The sequence below is a fragment of the Pipistrellus kuhlii genome, unplaced genomic scaffold, assembly GCF_014108245.1.
Source record: "Pipistrellus kuhlii isolate mPipKuh1 unplaced genomic scaffold, mPipKuh1.p scaffold_m20_p_3, whole genome shotgun sequence".
NCBI classification, from domain to species: Eukaryota; Metazoa; Chordata; class Mammalia; order Chiroptera; family Vespertilionidae; genus Pipistrellus; species Pipistrellus kuhlii.
Genome location: NW_023425529.1, coordinates 102,810,863 through 102,829,040, shown reverse-complemented (window position 1 = coordinate 102,829,040; position 18,178 = coordinate 102,810,863). Strand labels below are relative to the sequence as shown.

The 18,178-nt window shown below is 38.9% G+C and overlaps 1 protein-coding gene across 3 annotated transcripts in view; it reads left to right on the top strand.

The window, feature by feature from the left end:
* The window catches only part of LOC118729008 (mitochondrial intermediate peptidase), a 181,588-nt gene that overhangs the window by 11,239 nt on the left and 152,171 nt on the right, over positions 1-18,178 (top strand). For all 3 annotated transcript variants that reach the window (XM_036456232.2, XM_036456229.2, XM_036456231.2), the window contains exons 3-7: positions 482-570; positions 3,623-3,709; positions 10,676-10,739; positions 15,364-15,546; positions 16,621-16,777. In XM_036456232.2, the coding sequence (XP_036312125.1) occupies positions 482-570; positions 3,623-3,709; positions 10,676-10,739; positions 15,364-15,546; positions 16,621-16,777 (580 nt within the window). The remainder of the gene's footprint in view (positions 1-481; positions 571-3,622; positions 3,710-10,675; positions 10,740-15,363; positions 15,547-16,620; positions 16,778-18,178) is intronic.

The following is an 18,178-nucleotide window of genomic DNA, read 5'->3' as shown; positions in this document are numbered from 1 at the left end:
AGAATATGCCTTTGTTTTCTGCACAAAGGCTAGAATGTAGTTAAGTCAGTCTTGAAACTGTATTATGCATCAATTAAAAAAAGAAAAAAGTCTTTAAGAGTTGTTCTCTGAATCCAGGTTAACATGTGAGAACCATATTGTAGATGAGTTTAATTAGGAAGTCTCAGAATACATGAACAGGAATCTGCTTGTTTGAACTGTAGAATTCAGTTGATATGTATATTAGAAGGAGAAAGACTTTTCTAAAAGAAAATTAGTAAAAATATTAAAATATTTGGGCTGAAACAAGCTTGATTCCAAGGAATAACAGAATAATGTTCAGAAGCTGCTTTGTCCTACTAGTTAGGAAAATTTCAGGAATGGAAATGCATAGGACAAGCCAAATGGCACATTTAAGACTAGGTTTTTCATTTTCCCCTTAGATCTTGGAAGAAAGCAGCCCATCAAATTCCCTTTTGGTTTTGTTTTTTCTCTTCATTAGGCTGATTTTGTGAAAATTGCTCACCCTGAGCCAGCATTCAGAGAGGCAGCAGAAGAAGCTTGTAGAAGTATTGGAACCGTGGTAGAAAAGTATGTTCTCTTCCCCCTTTGTTACAGTACTGGGTGACAGTTTTTGGGATTTGTGCTCTAGGAAATGTATACATGGGGCTTATCCCTCCCTAGCAGGGTGGGGGATAGTATGTTGTGAATATTGCACAGCTGCCAAGGGTGATGGGCAATGGGATGGGCCCAGGGGGCAGGCAACTGCTCTCATCCTCCCCGCACAAACAGTGTGACTTTAAGCTAGTTATTTGTCATTTAGTTTTCTTGTTTGTAAATGGGGAGATAAAATGATTTGCCTCTGAGGGTTGTGATGAAAATCCTATCTAATAAAAGAGTAATATGCAAATTGACCATCACTCCAAGACACAAGATGACCGCCACAAGATTGTCTGCAGAGGAGGGCAGTTGTGGGTGACCAGGCCAGCAAGGGAGGGCAATTGGGGGGGGGGGACCAAGCCAGCAAGGGAGGGCAGTTGGGGGAGACCAGGCCTGCAGGGTAGGGCAGTTGTGGGTAATCAGGCCAGCAGAGAAAGGCAGTTAGGGATGACCAGGCCGGCAGGGGAAGGCAGTTAGGAGCAATCGGCATGATCGTCTAGGCATGATCCCGATGGTCTAAACATCCCTCAAGGGGTCCCAGATTGGAGAAGGTGCGGCCCCAGATTGGAGAGGACACTTCCCCCATGCCGAATTTCATGCACCAGGCCTCTAGTGAAATAATAAAAGTGCTCATAAAAGTGTCAGGAACATAGTGAACCTCCAATGTCCTTGTTATCATTGGTTATATTAAGTCAGTTTTTCAGTATTTCTCTGTACAGTTGAAGTTTAGACTCTCATGCAATTATACTGTTGTGTTGATGGCTCTGGGCCACGGGGCAAGAAGCCAACATTATCTCTACACAGTTCCTGTGGATTTGGAATTAGAGATGGCTAGAGAGCTAATAAAACTATCTGAGAGGCAGGCTGAGACTTGATGAAGTGACTTATTTAAAGTTATTTTGAGGTAAATTTTAATATTGTAAGCCATCTCTGAGAGCTCCAAGCAGCTTGCTAAAATAACTTGGAGGTGGACAGTGCCATATTAAAAAACACGGAGGTGCATGATGCCATGCCAGAAAGCCAGGAAGTGTTTAAAGCTACTGAGAGCACTGTGCTCACCTGGCATGAATTCATAACCAAATAATCAGGGCCAGTCAGCCCGGGAAGACTTCCACAAAGCAGAATCTGGATGAGGAGGGCGAGTGTGGGGGTGACTTCTCCAGTTCAACAAGGCTTCCTGGAGGACCTGATGCTTCAGGATGTGCTGATGCTGCTTTCCCCACTGAGCATTGCGGGATCTCTTTGGGACAAGATATATCACTTTTTATTATTGCCTTGAAAATCAAATTGCTGAATGGGATAAATCTGGTCCCTGCAAATTCCAGACACTGAGCATGAAGAAGAGGCTGAAATTGGGGTCTCATTGGGAGAGAAGATAGTCTAGGGAAGGGCCCCCAGATATGGGTCAGAGCCAAAGCTGGCGTTGCCTGCTTGAGGTGCCCTGATTCTGCCTGGTGTAATAGACTTGTCAGGGAGGACAGCAGGGAACCCTATTGGTTGTGAAGTGATGTCAAGAGTGTCTGTTCAAAGTCTTCACTTCCACTGGACAATGTTTCAGTCTTTTGTTCTTCATGATACTCCTCTGCTGCCCTGAGACCAGCCCAGGAACCCAAAAGTGAAGTCACCAATCAACTCATAGCCTTTACTAGACCTTGATTTTTTTATTCTCACTGAGTGCTGTGGCTCATTTTCTCTTTTGGTCTACCTGAGTCATATCTTAACTAACTGCTTCAGTTAATCTGTGAAAAATACGATGCATGTGTAGAATTGACTTATTTTTCAGTAGTGGAATAAAAGCCTATAAGTAGGTGTGTTTGTTTAGAATTAATGCTGGATATAGACTAAAGTATAGGTATTACTGATATATGAGGATCTGTGACCTAAGACACATGTGGGAGATTTGCTCAAACTTCTGAAGAAGGTACAATGCAGGCTACTGCTAAACTGCTGCCCTTTGACCTGGACTAGCTCCTTAGGTGTGCAAGCTTAGAGGAGATGGACAACCAACCACGGTTTTCTCCTGGTTTCCTGGGATGGATGCCTGGAGCGGGAGAGGAGGTGATGTGTCTGCCTTTGTTGAGTGTTTTTTTTATTGGAGGTTACTAACTCGGTTTTCTTGGCATTCAGGGTAACACATGAGATTGGTTTATGGCCCTTCTCTGAGGAACAGTAGGTAGGAGGCACATTATGCTTAGAACCAGCTCACTCTTTAGCTCACTCTTCTTGGCATCCAGGGAAGGACTCAAGACCTAAAGGTGGTACTGGGGGCTGGGTTGAGAGCAGTGCTGTGGTAGGGCAGCTGACAGGCTACCTAACAATATCTAGGGGGAGTGTATGCTGTACACACATCATCTCATTTAACCCTTAGGGTGACCTGAGGTCTAAGTAACTGAAAGGTTAAAATAACTTGGCCAGGGTCACAGCATAGTACTAGGGCCTATGCTGCAGCCTGAGTGTGTGGCTCTGAAGCTTGTGGCTTTGCGTTCTTCTCATAGTGTGGGCCTGTCATTCTCATCTAGATGAGCAAAGGTAGCCCAGTGTCTAAAGTACTCAGTTCATAACTACAAAATTGTTGTGTTTGTTTGTGCTCCTTCCATTCTCACTCCTCTCCTGACTCCAGAACAACTGGCTGTTGCACACTAGTATTGCTAATGGACTGGTTCTCAGTGGCAGTGGGGTCAAGTCACCGGTGATCACATTCCTTCCCTCCCCCCTTTCCTCTCTGCTCTTCGGGCTCCAGCTGCTGACTGACTTTAAATTTATCCTTTTATCACCCAAAACAGTTTGAATTTTAACACTTCGTCCAACTGACTGCTTGTCAATACATTAAATATGGTTATGTCCTTCCTAGTCCAAATGAAGAAACAAAACAATCCTCAATCCTTTGGCCTCTGACATTAGAATCTGACATCCTTCTCTTGATGTAAAATAAAAAAGTAGGTATTAGAAAATCATTTAATACTTTTATTTACAATTTTTATAGGTTGAACACAAATGTGGAATTATATCAAAGCCTGCAAAAATTACTTGCTGATAAAAAACTCGTGGATTCTCTTGATCCAGAAACCAGGTACTTATTTCCTTGCATTTATTATGATTGTGTCTATGGAGGCTAGATGAGAAGACTCTTCCTGGGTATTTCTCTCCTCATCCCCACCTGTGTCTGGGGGTTTCTCCACAGGTATCGCTGCATGATTCCTGCACTTCCTTTAGGACTCCACTCAAATGCTGTCTTCTCCTCTAAGAACTTTGTATGAGATCATATGCTTAATCCCCTTGTCCTAGTCACTTCCAACACTAATTTATTTGTTTGTTAATTTGTTTATCATTTTTCTATCTCACTATACTGGAAGTTTCTTGAGAATAAGAATCTGGTTTGTTTTGTTCACTGCTGTATCCTTGGCACCTACATCACTCATGTCCTATCCGGCAGTGTTGCCCAAACTTTTGACATATGTGTACCCCTTCTATAATTTTTGTAACGCTGAGTACCCCTCTTACTCGTGAGAATGCAGAATTAGCATGGTGCATTGCATATCCCCACCAAACTCCGGTGCAACGTGTACCCCCACCAAACTCTTCCCGTACCCCTGGGGGTATGCGTACCACACTTTGGGAACACTGAATTGTCTAACCAATTAATGAATACCTATAAACTGTTGATAATTACATTTAGCTTCATGCTTAAAGTTCCATAATTGATATCACCAGAAGATATTAGCAAATTGATTTTATTTACTGGGTGGATGTCAAAACCCTTGAAATGATTTGCTGTGGTTCACTGGATTATATTTGTTAATCTGAATTGAAAAGGTCTCCTTTCTAAGTTAATACATAAAAATATTTGATATTGGACTTTGGATATCATTTCTTTGTTCAAATTAACTTACTATTAAATAAATATTATAGGGTTTGTCATTAACCCACCTAGATATTTTTGTGTCATAGCGCAGATATTAACATTTTTTCTTACCTGTTTGTACTTATCTACTTTTTTTAAAAAAATATATTTTATTGATTTTGTACAGAGAGGAAGGGAGAGAGATAGAGAGTTAGAAACATCGATGAGAGAGAGTCATCGATCAGCTGCCTCCTGTACACCCCCTACTGGGGATATGCCCGCAACCAAGGTACATGCCCTTGACAGGAATCGAACCCGGGACCTTTCAGTCCCCAAGCCGATGCTCTATCCATTGAGCCAAACCTGTTTCAGCTGTACTTATCTACTTTTTGTTTATGGGACACTTTCTTCCTTTGACTCCTTGATTTCTCCCTCCTCCTGCTTCCTTCTCTCCTTTCTGTCTCCACATGTGGCTTGTGACTTTCTTCAACTGAAGCCATACCCAACAGGGAATGGTTGATAATAGGAACTTGTGTTAATTTGTGAGTAGTGTGATGTATGAGTAGTATAATAAGGCTGTGTTGGGGGATGCTTTTACCCGATTGCCTGGTATGCAGATGTTTATTTGGTCCTACTGCACATTGATCCTATGCTCACTATACTAGTAAAGCCAACTATACCATCAGAATAGTTTGTCTTTATTATAATTGTATTGTATTTAGCATTATATTGCCTTATTAGAAAAACAAGTAAAAGTTAAATGACTGCTAATTTTGCCAAATTTATGCTCAACTGGTACTGACAATAGCAGGTTATTTATAATATGACTTTAAATTTCTTTTAAAATTATTTATTGAGTTTAGAGACATGGGAAGGGATGGAGGAAATGAGAAAGAGAGAGAAACACAGAGAGAGAGAGAAAGAGAGAGAGAGAGAGAGAGAGAGAGAGAGAGAGAGAGAGAGAGAGAGAGAAACAGAGAGAGAGGGAGAAAGAGAGAGAAAGAGAGAGAGAGAGAGAGAGAGAGAGAGACAGAGAGAGAGAGAGAGAAATTGAAATTTGTTGTTCCACTTATTTATGCATTCGCTGATTGATTCTTGTATGACTGCTGACCAGGAATTACACAACCGTGGTGTATTGTGATGACACTTTAACCAACTAAGTACTCAGACAGGCCCATAATTTAACTTTAATAAAAATTGACTTTTCCTTATTTAGTGATTAAAAGTTGTAGTGGACTAGCATACCATTTTAGATACAAAATACTTGTGTTAATAGGATACATGCCATATTTCTGGATGTTACTGAAAATTCCAAAAGGATCTTTTAACCAAACAGCCTGGTACTGGCAGAAGAATAGGCCTGAGATCAATGGAACAGAACAGAGACCTCAGAAGTGACCCACATCATCCTGGTCAACTGATATTTGACAAAGGAGACAAGAAAACATAATGATGTAAGGACAGTCTCAAATGGTATTGGGAAAATTGGGCATGTACTTGTAAAAAATGAAACTGGAACACCAACTTAACCATATAAAGAATAAATTAAAAATTTAGAAGAAAACATAGGCAGCAAAATCTCAGACATATCACGTAGCAGAATTTTCACTGATACATCTCTTCGGGCAAGGGAAACAGAGGAGAAAATAAACACGGAAACAGAAAGCTTTTGCTGAGCAAAAGAAACCATCATCAGAATGAAAAAGGAGCCTGCTGAATGGGAGAACATATTTGCCAGTGACACATCTGATAAGGAATTAATTTCCAAAATATATAAGGAATTCATATAGCTCAACAAAAGGATGACAAATAACCCAATTAAAAGATGGTCACAGGACCTGAATAAACAGTTCTCGAAAGAGGACAGACAGATGGCCAATAGTCTTATGAAAAAAATGCTCGACAGCACTATCAGAGAGATGCAAATTAAAACAACAATGAGGTATCACTTCACACCTGTCAGAATGAGGCTCAGTTTGCATATTACCTCTTTATTGTATAGGATGATTTACAGGAATAGGGGAAATGAATACATTTTTTAGTCCATATGACAAAATACAATATAGACATTGAAAGCCATATTTATGAAGAGTATTTCAATGTCTGTGATACTTTTTTTTTTTTTTTAATGTATTGATTTGTTACAGAGAGGAAGTGAGAGGGATAAAAAGTTAGAAACATCAATCAGTTGCCTCCTGCACCATCCCCACTGGGAATGTGCCCACAACCAAAGTACATGCCCTTGACCGGAATCGAACCTGGGACCCTTCAGTCCACAGACCAATACTCTATCCACTGAGCCAAACCGGTTTTTGGCAATTTTTTTAAGAAAAAGCAAGATACAGAAGTCTATATAGTTGAATCTTAATTTTTCTAAGTAGCAGGTATAACATAGCAAAAGTAGATTGGATAGAAGACAGGGGAAGGTCTTCATTGTTGGTGTGAATCACAAGTTAATTGTCGCCAATTTGGTATCTTCATAAAACAACGATGCTTCCTCAGCCTGTGCTGAGGTCCCATTGGGTTTTCCCTACCTCAGTGGCTGGCAAATTGGGCTCATGAGCCACATGTGGCTCTTTGGCCCTTGAGTGTGGCTCTTCCACAAAATAATCATGCAGGTACACACACACAGTGCGATTAAAACTTTGTGGCCCATGCGCAGAAGTTAGTTTTCAGCTCTCAAAAGAAATTTCAGTTGTTTTACTGTTGATATTTGGCTCTGTTGACTAATGAGTTTGCTGACCACTGCCCTACCCCTTCTCCCCAGCCTACCTGGTGTGGTAACGGAGTCAGTGGCTCTTTTAAGTGAGGGAATACATGTATTGTCTCAATGTCCATTCAGAAACTCAGCAGACATTTTTCAAGTACCTGCTATATGCTGGACACTGTGCTAATATCTCTAACCTTATCTAATTTAATTAAACATGTTCTTCATAGCCTTAAAAAAAGAAGAAAAAAAGTAGACTGGAAGGAAACCTATATATATAAAAGCCTAAGCGACTGTCACAACTGAAACAACCAAATAGACGACCAAACAGACTGTGTATGGCAACCGGGTTGGCAGAGGGGTTAGTGAGGGACCGCCATACAACTGAACAGAGGGCTGCATGGGGAGACCAGGTCGGCAGGAGGGCTAGTGAGGGATGACCAAACAACTGAACAGAGGACTATGTGAAGTGACCTGGCCAGCAGGGGGGACAATGAGGGATGGCCAAAACAACTGAATAGCAGGCTGCTTGAAGCAACCAGGCAGGGTGGGGGAGGGCAGTTGGGGACAACCAGGCCAGCAGGGGGAAGAGGGGACAGTGAGGTGCGACTAGGCTGGCGGGGGGTGGGGGGCAGTTGGGGGTGACCAGGCCAGCAGGGGGGGCAGTAGGGGCGATCAGTTAGGCAGGCAGGTGAGCAGTTCAGAGCCAGTTGTCCCAGATAGTGAGAGAACTGTCCAGTTGCCATTTTAGGCCCAATCCTGGGGATCAGGCCTAAATTGGCGGTTGGACATTACCTGAGGGGTCTTGGATTGGAAAGAGTGAGGCTGGGCTGAGAGGACCCCCCCCTCACCATGCATGAATTTTGTGCACCGGGCCTCTAATCCTACAATAATTTTAATAGCAATTATCTTTGGTGGGATTAGTGATTTTAATTTTTCATACATTTTTACAATAAAGCTGTTATACTATAAAGTTATGTAATACAATAAACTTAAAGAATAAATTTCTATCACCAATTTATTAACTTCTGCTATTTTTCTTTTCTCTTATTAAAACAAACAGTAATACCTTTGCTAGAAAGATTTTTTAGGTCTACTCATTACAAAAGGAAATTAATATGAGGTAGAGAAAATGGGGATAGTTTAGGGGCTTGAGTAAAGCACTTTACATTATTTAAGAAAGAAAGTAAAAATTAATAAATTATAATGTGTTCTATTGAGTTTTCAGAATTTTAGAAGTCTAACTTTAATTCTGTTCATTCAAGGTATATTAGCACAATAATCAGGAAGATAAGTATGTCTATTTTGAAAAGTTCAAGGAGAGCCAAAAGATTAGATCAGATATCTGGATAATATAATTCCAGAAAAAAAGTGTTAACAGAAAGAGGTGTTACACTTGAAGTTGGTTTCAAGCTTGCAGTAGGATTAAAGAGAAAGAAAACAATTCTCATGAGCCAAGAAACTCAGCTTCCAACACAGCATCAAAGAGTTTAACATTCTAAGTATCTGCTCACAGTTGGAAGAAAATGGAAAATTTTATGGAGAAGGTCTTTGAAAAATTGTCCAAGTATAAACTCTTTTATGTTTTTATTATAATTATTAGGATTTGGATGGAGTTAAAATAAGTAATTATCATGGTGGCTTTCACAGGTTAGTGGTCTGCAAATAAAGGAATAAGCTCTTACATGAAAAGCAAGTTATAATTGTTTTTCATGTTTTGCAATACATATATTGACTTATTTAAACATTGGTGGAAACTTTTTTGTTCCTTCTTTGCTTACTATAAATTTCCATGTAAAGCATTTATAGCTCTATACAATGAAGGCCTCTCACACATGACTTTCTATCATGTGACCTCAACACACTTTTAAAAAAAACTGTATGTTGACCCAACATTTTTTTTTCTTTAAGCAAATATCACAATTCTGTTGGAGTCCGTAGTAGACCCTAGATTTGGTTGGTGGTAGAGGACAGTGTTCAGAGATTTCACCATGGAAGATAAGACATTTCGTGAGATGTCAGTTTAATCACACTAAGGACTTATGACCTTGAGACAGGTCATCTTGCAGGAGGTGCAAGACTGGACAGAAGGTGGCCCGTTAGGGGTGGTTGCTGTATTTAAAGGCAAGGGTGACATAGCCTGTAAGATATATTCTTGTTTCCTGATTCCATAATATTTGTCAGTCATGTTTAAGAGTGATATTAGTCTAATATCTTCTGGAGATCAGGAATCATATATTTTTAATATATCTGAAGAGCTGTGTGACCCAGCCCATGCTTTTGTGGCACATCATGGTGATGTCTTATTTCCAGTACACACATATTTTCTTTTATTTACTGTATTTAATGAATTCAATATTTTTATTTCCTGGGTAACCTAATGGGAAAGTAAATGATATTAATTAGCTCGAAATGCAAAAGGGAATATATACTTCTAACTATAAAATATTCAGGAGAAAAATCCATAAAAAGTTCACTCCTTACTTTGGATATGTTATCCAGGATATTTTCTCTTCCATTGTTTTGTTGTTGATACTAGTGTTTGTCACTCTAATGACATTGTTACATTAAGGAATGGTAAGGAAATTAGGGCCTGTTAAGTTTGCAGCTGCATTTTATGATCACTAAAGAATGTTGATCTCTACAAAGCATGCTAGTACTAATTCTTGATGTAGTGAGGAATCTTCCCTCCCAAGTTTTAAGCAAATTTAGCACAAGAAAAAGAGGATGGAGGGTTGAAGCTGATGAAGAGCCTGCTTTTCAATAGTGAAGAATGAATAAAAGGTGATGCTTTAAATACAGCTGACACATTAAAGGATATTATTAATGGTCTCTATTTGAACTCACCACTTTATTTGTATCCATGTTAAGAAATTTATTATTTATTTTTCCTTGTATTTATTAACTCATTTAAAAAGTACTTATCTCCTTATGAAACATGCCATATATAACATGCATATGTCTTTACCCACAGGCAAGTTATAGTTCTGTTCAATACACGTGCTAAATATGACATGTATTATAGTTAGACATGTATAGACCTACCTAGTTGCAGATGTGTTTTTCCTACAACTATTATAGTATGCAGTAAATATTTTTGAAGGAAGGAAAGCTGGACAGTTGAAAAGATTTCCACCTCTAGAAAAAAGCAGCAGATAAATTTGTCCTCATTGGAGTAAGCACCATTCCTTTGGTTCAGCTTAAGGCTTAGTGTACTTAAGTTAGCATAATATAGATGATGCTAGATCACCCATAGGACAGGTTAAAATTCACTAAATCAGGTAGATGTTTTGATTCACTTTAAGATGTTAAATTTCATTTCAAAGAAAGGTGTGTGTGTGTGTGTGTGTGTGTGTGTGTGTGTGTGTGTATAAACATCTGTCTTTTGTCAGTAATATTGAAGAAGGCTGATTTATTTAGCAAAAAATTTATTTTTATTTGTAATCATTATTACTGATTATAACCTAGAACTCATTTTTTTTTTATAGGCGAGTGGCCGAACTTTTTATGTTTGATTTTGAAATCAGTGGAATCCATCTAGACAAAGAAAAGGTAAAACTTTCTGTCTTTCCGGTTTTCTTATTTTACTAATATTTAATTGGTATTTTTGTTGCTAAGTCTTCATGTATAGCTTGAATTTGCATATTGTAAAACTGCTTAGATCATTTATATTATGAAATTCTCTTACAGGTTGTATTTGAATGTGGTGCTCTCCGGAAGTTGGCCTGTCACCATGATAATTCAGAATTAAAAATGAGTTTAGACAGTAGGGATGTTTTAGATGTCTTGGAATTAGGATGAGATGGAAGTATCAAGAAAGACAAGGCAAATGAGTGAGAAAGCTGACACCATTGGAGATTAAGATTTGGAGGTAGAAGTATAGGGATATCATTAAGACCTTTACATAGGTATATTTATTCAGATTATAGGTGTCTTGACACAGCCACACAGTTTTGTTCCTGAAGCAGGGCATATGGGTTGTGTAATGTTTAAGCTGATGCTAGGGAGGTCTTCTATATTGTCCAGACTCCTCATTTTATAGGTGTGAAACCATGTCAAAGTGTTTTATTTAAGTTCCCATCCTTAGTTTCTAGGACTCCTAACCTTGGCCACTGCTTCTTCCAGAACATGACATCTTAAGAAACTGAGGGCCTCATTTCAATATCAAGCTCCAGGTTGGAAGAATGGGGGTGACTTGACCACCACTGAAAGACCTGCTTGCTCCACAATATCTCCCTTACTGGCCTGCAGTCTAGGCTACTATAGTTGTGCTTTATTTTAAAAAATTTTTTTTCCTAAAACTATAATATAAAGCCACTTAACCTATTCATAGAGCTTAGTTTATTAGAGTATCTTGAAAAATAGAGAGCCAGGTTTTGGGATATATATCATATAGAATAGATTATGTCATTTCAATTGAGGCAGGGTTTGAGCAATGCTGAGGCTGCTCACTCATGATTCCTGGCCTAACCTTAAGCCCAGCATTTACAAGGCTAGTAGGCTTATTGTAAATTCACGTTGCCTAGGATGGATACATTTTCCCCTCTCCAAGCCAATTGTTTACTTCTCTGTTCCAGTGATATCACCATTTTTGGAATCATTCAAATAAAATTTTAGAGTCAGTTTGCATTTTTTCTACTCCCAATATTCTCATATTTTAATCAGTGACCAAGTCCCTGGATTATTCCTTTAGAACTTCTCCTTGCATCTGTCTGCATCTCCAAAACAACTCATCTTGATCCTTATCACCAAATCCCAACAGGTCCATTGTCTTATGACATTCAATATAATTAATGATTAAGCATTTGCTATTTAAAGCATATACCACTCATCAGATCTTTATAGCAACTTTGAGGCTGGTGCTACTATTATTCCTGTCTAACAACAGATGAAGAAACAGATTCCTATAGGTTATGTGATTTATACAAAGTTACCGAGCTAGTAGGTTGCATGTTACACACATGTAGAGCAAAAGTAGTTGTACTTTTATATTATGGAAAATAATACAAAATTAATAATAATACAAGAATGAACTCTGTTTCATGTACTCACAATTGTAAACCTACTTTTGCCCCACCTGTATATCAAACACTCTAGAGCAGTGGTTGTCAACCTTTCTAACGCTGCAACCCTTTAATACAGTTCCTCATGTTGTGGTGACCCCCAACTATAAAATTATTTTCGTTGATATTTCATAACTCTAATTTTACTACTGTTAATGAATTGTAATATAAATACCTATGTTTTCCCAGGGTCTTAGGCTCTACAACAGCAGTTCTCAACCTGTAGTCGTCTACTACTTTAGAGCCTATTCAGCTAGCCCTTCCTACAGTTCTAACTGACAGTGGTCAGTCTAACCTGTCTGAACATTGGAATCATTTCCTTTAAGCATTGACTTGATTGTTACTCTCCTGTCCAGAACCTTTCAGTGACTTCCCCTTGTCTATTGGGAAAGTATAATCAGCTCTCCCTATGCCTCAGTGAATTCATAATACTCTGTCCTTCCATTTGTGTTTCTGTATCATCCTCCTCTGCCTGCTCACCAGGTTCATCCCCCTAAAATTCCTGTTAAGGCTTCATCTTCAGCCACTGGTGACTGCAAAGCTTCATTAATCCCCGGGGTGGAATTCTGTATTCATATGCTCATATTTTACTTATTTTATACACCTGATATTTATCTTTAACTTTTTTATTGAAGTTGTTATTATTATTGCATCTAAATTATATGTTTCTCAAGGATAGAATATGTGGATCATGTTTTTAATGCATACCAGTTTTGGATTTAATAAAATATTGAATGAATATATAATGAATCATAATAATGCCTGCTAATATTAATCAAATTTGATATCATCAGGAGGAAGGCTAAAGCTGAATGATTTAATAATTTTATTTAATCCTCATAAAAGATGTTTTTGAAACTTTACTAAAAAGTATTATGTGTTAAGTCAAGGTTAGTTTCACCAGTATTAAACTTGTCTTATTGTGCGTTTTTTTTAATCCTCACCTGAGGATATTTTTTTACCCCATTGATTTTTGTTTTTTTAAGAGAGAGTGAAAGGGAAGTGTAGACACAGACAGAGACAGAGAAACATAAATGTGAAAGAGACACAGGTTGGTTGCCTACTGCACATGCCCCGACCCGGACTGGGATCGGCCTGCAGCCCAGGTGCAGCCTTTGACCAGGAATTGAACCTGGACCTTTCAGCCCATGGGCTGACGCTCTCACCACCCAGCCAATCGCCAGGCCTAGCTTATGCTTTTATAGAAAAGCTGCCCTTCCTAGAAACTAACTCTCTGGGAACCCAGGGATATTAAATCTCTCTCTTGTAACTTCTATGTCTGTTCTCGAAGGTGCTCTGCAAGGACAGGATAAAATGAAAATGTTACAGTTTTTAAAAGACAGGTCTTGAAATAAACCCAAGAACATAATCTACAAGTCGTAGTTTTATTTTCTTATTTAATTTGGAAGCTGTCACTGAATATAATTTACAAGTTTGAAATTAAGGGAAGTGTGTGTTTTTTAGCAAGTATGTAATGAATAACAACAATTTTATAGACTTCTTAGAGTTGAGTACTGCTCATTTAGTTATCTCATGATAATGAAATGCCTACCAGATTGTTGGTGAAGTTGGGTAGTAAACCCACTTATTATTTTTCCAGGTAAATAGTTATTACTTATTTATTTTTAATATATTTTTATTGATTTTTTACAGAGGAAGGGAGAGGATAGAGAGTTAGAAACATCGATGAAAGAAACATTGATCAGCTGCCTCCTTATCACCTCCTACTGGAGATATGCCCACAAATAAGTACATACCTGGGACTCTTCAGTCCGCAGGCCAACACTCTATCCACTGAGCCAAACCAGTTAGGGATATTTATTTTTTCATAGTAAAGACTTTGGGGAAAATTTTTGGAATTATCCTGTAATTTTTTTCATCTTTTCTGTTATTCCAATTATTACCATTAGGTGGTGCTAATTGGCCATATCAGAAACAAAGTAAACAGAAATCTGGACTATAAAGGATGTTGGGATATCTGAAAAGTTATTTTTCACATAAAGTTTGAATTTTCTATATTGAAACTGTTTGGTTATTAATATATACTTAATTTTTAGCATCTTATATTTATTTTAAAAATATATTAGTGCTGCTTAATCATTTTTTAGGATCTTAATATAGTTTAGAATCTGTTAGTAACTATTGACTCCTTTTCCAGAAAGACTTGCATTTGTTTTTACATGATACCCATCATGAGCCCAGGTCCAAGTGCTTGTCTAGTTTTCTAATAGCAACTAAAAATTTATCTCTTATCCTCCCATAGACCTGAACTATAGTTTGTGTCATCCCTTTGATATACATTTTTTCCAGAGATTGTATGTCCTAAAAGTGTTACTGCCAAATAAAATTCTCATAGATGTGTCAACACCATCTCCAACATCACCAATGGTTATGTGAGGTCCAGACAGTGAGAGTGACAGTGAGGGCCAGACACAAAAGAGAGGATATGTGGTCCTGCCCTTATGGACTCCAGTCCAGTTCTCACCACTCCACTGCTGTCATTCTCTGGATACCAAAGTATATGCAAAATCCAGAACTTTTAAAGTGTTCCCCCTTCTGGAAATTCTCTACACTTTGTGAAGAATTTTAACAATTCCTTTCCCCTCACCTTTTTAGTATAATCTTTTAAGATGGTATATTTTCTTGCCTGTATTTTAAATACTTAATTTTTAATCTAAAAATACTTTTAAGCACTGCATTGACTAGATTCAACTATAGTCTCTTAAGAGGTCTTTTGGGGGATAGGGAAAGATTTTGTACCTCCTAATATTGTTCATTTCATACATTAGTTATATAGCCTAGACATAAAATAGAACTCTAGAAATTATGTAAATCTTAAAGCATGGAAATACTGTACAACATAAGGATGATCTTTTTGTCTAGATATTAAATGTCTATCAAAAATAGAATTAACATATTGTAAGTGTGTTATACATTTAGTACATAATATCATATATTCAATATTCATTTAATTATTTAGTATCTTTATGAAACTATAAATAAAATATTAATATTGATTGCTATATTATGTCTAGATGTCTATTAAATTAGTTGTACAATATTGCTTAACTGCCTTTAAATAACTTTTACTCCCATCTTTTTCCCCCATATAGCGTAAAAGAGCAGTGGACCTGAATGTTAAAATTTTGGATTTGAGTAGTACGTTTCTTATGGGAGCCAACTTTCCCAACAAGATTGAGAAGCACCTCTTGCCAGAACACATTCGCCAGAACTTTGTACTTGCTGGAGATCATGTAATTGTTGATGGTCTACATGCAGAAGCACCAGATGACTTGGTATGTGTATTCTATTTTCTTTTTCTTTTTTTAAATATATTTTATTGATTTTACACAGAGAGGAATTGAGAGGGACAGAGAGTTAGAAACATCGATGAGAGAGAAACATCAACCAGCTGCCTCTTGCACACCCCCCACTGGGGATGTGCCCGCAACCAGGGTACATGCCTTTGACCGGAATCGAACCTGGAACCTTTCAGTCCGCAGGCCGATGCTCTATCCACTGAGCCAAACCGGTCCCGGCTGTATTCTATTTTCTTATAGTTCAGGTCCCATCTATGTGCTACTACTGTCTTAAACCAAACCCAGATTCAGTGATAATATAATACTACCATTAAAAATACTTCAGTGTTGCTAAAAATTTTAACATTGGGATTAATTCCACAAATGCTTTGAATGATGGAAATGGTTTAGTTATTCATGTCTTATGAAGAACTCAGTTTTAAAGTATGATAAATAATAACAATGATTTACACTCTGTGGACTACTCAGATTTTATTTTCTTTTTTTAATCCTCACCCAAGGACATGTTTTTACTGATATTAGAGAAAGAGAAAAGGAAGGAGAGAATGAAAAGAGGGAAGGAGGGAGGGAGGAAGAGAGAGACAAAAACATCCATGTGATAGAGAGACATCAGTTGGTTGCCTCCCATACGTGCCCCAATAAGGGATCAAACCAACAACCTAGATATGTACCCTTACCAGGAGTTGAACCCACATTTTGGTATACAGGACAATGTTCCAACTGACTGGCCACCCAGCTAGGGCTGAACTATAGAATTTTTAATGTATATTTGTCATCACTTCACCTGGTTAAATGTGCTTTATGGTACATGGATTAGATACAATTTTGTCTGACCATACCCTAACAGAGAACTGTAGTCAAGTATGTTGTATCTTATACTAGTTTATGAGACTAAAAGCTTTATTTACCTTGTGCAAACCATTATTTTATTTTTATAGCAATGATCACTTGAAGAATAAAATGGTGAGAGTTAGCCTATATTATTCTTGCATAGGCTTTATATTTGTATCATGGTATTTATATCTTGTATCATTTGCTATTTAAATATAGGTGCGAGAAGCTGCTTATAAAATTTTCCTTTATCCCAATGCTGGTCAATTGAGATGTTTAGAAGAATTGCTCAGCAACAGAGATCTTCTGGCAAAGTTAGTAGGATATTCTACATATTCACACAGAGCTCTTCAAGGAACAATAGCTAAAAATCCAGGTAAGCCTGTTTATCCAACTTTTAAGGACAAAATAGAATTTTTATGGAACTAAACTTCTGACCTTAAAAAGTTTTCTTTGAATTATTTTGAAATACAGTTGACGTACCATATTATATTAGTTTCAGGTATACAACATAGTGGTTCAACATTTGTATACCTTATAAAGTGATCACCACAATAAGTCTAGTAATCATCTGTCACTATACATAGTTATTATGATATTGTGGACTCTATTCCTTATGCTGTACATTATGTTCCCATGTTAGATTCCACATATAAGTAGAATTACATAGTATTTGTCTTTCTCTGTCTGATTTATGCCAGTTAATTAATAATCTCTAGGTTCATCCATGTTGTCTAAAATTGCAGGATTTCATCCTTATTTTTATAGCTGAGTTATATTCCACTAGTGGCCCGATGCTCGAAATTTGTGCACGGGGAGGAGGGGTGTCCCTCAGCCCGGCCTGCACCCTCTCCAATCTGGGACCCCTCGGAGGAGGTCCAACTGTTGGTTTAGGCCTGATCCCAGAGTTCCCTCCTTCATCCAGCTGCAGGCACCCGGGACCCGGGTTTCCCTCCCTCTGGCCGGCCACAGGCACCTGAGACCCAGGCCGGCATTGCCTGGGCCGGCCGCAGCCACGGATGGTGGGCAGGTGGCTTCACCTGGGCTGTAGACACTGACACACGGGACCACGGGGCGGGTGGCATCTCTGTCTGGCTGCGGCCCGGGACCACAGGGCAGCGGTTTCTCTGTCTCCCGGGCCACAGCCAGCTGCAGGTGCTGCTGTTGGGGACCACCGGCAGGCGGCTTTGCCTAGGCCCGGCTTTTTCAGGAAGGATGTGCGGATGATCATCTAGAGCACATGTGTCAAACACAAGGCCCTCGGGCCAAATCCGTCCCGCCAGGCCTTGCAATGTGGCCCGCACCACGCTGTCATCACTGCACTCCACTGCGTTTCCATCACAATGACAGTTTATGACTGTTCAGTAAACCATTCGGCCCGGGATTTAGGCTGGATTTTAGATTTTGGCCCCTTCTCTGATTGAGTTCGACACCCCTAATCTAGAGGATGTCCAGTTTAATTAGCATATTACCCTTTTATTAGTATAGATAGAGACCTGTTGCACGGGTGGAGGCTGGCTGGTCTGCCCTGAATGGGGTCCTGGATCAAAGTGGGGTGTCTCCTTGGGGAGCAGGGCCACCTGAGTGAGGGGCCTGGGATGGTTTGCAGTCCGACCACACCCCGATCAGGGTGGGGGGTCCCCGCTGGGGGATGAGGCCAGCCTGGGTGAGGGGCTGAGGGCCATTTGGGGATGGTTTGCAAGCTGGCCAAGCCCCTGGTTTTGTCCACAATGATATCCAGAAGGTCTTTGGAAGATCTGGTCTAATTAACATCTTA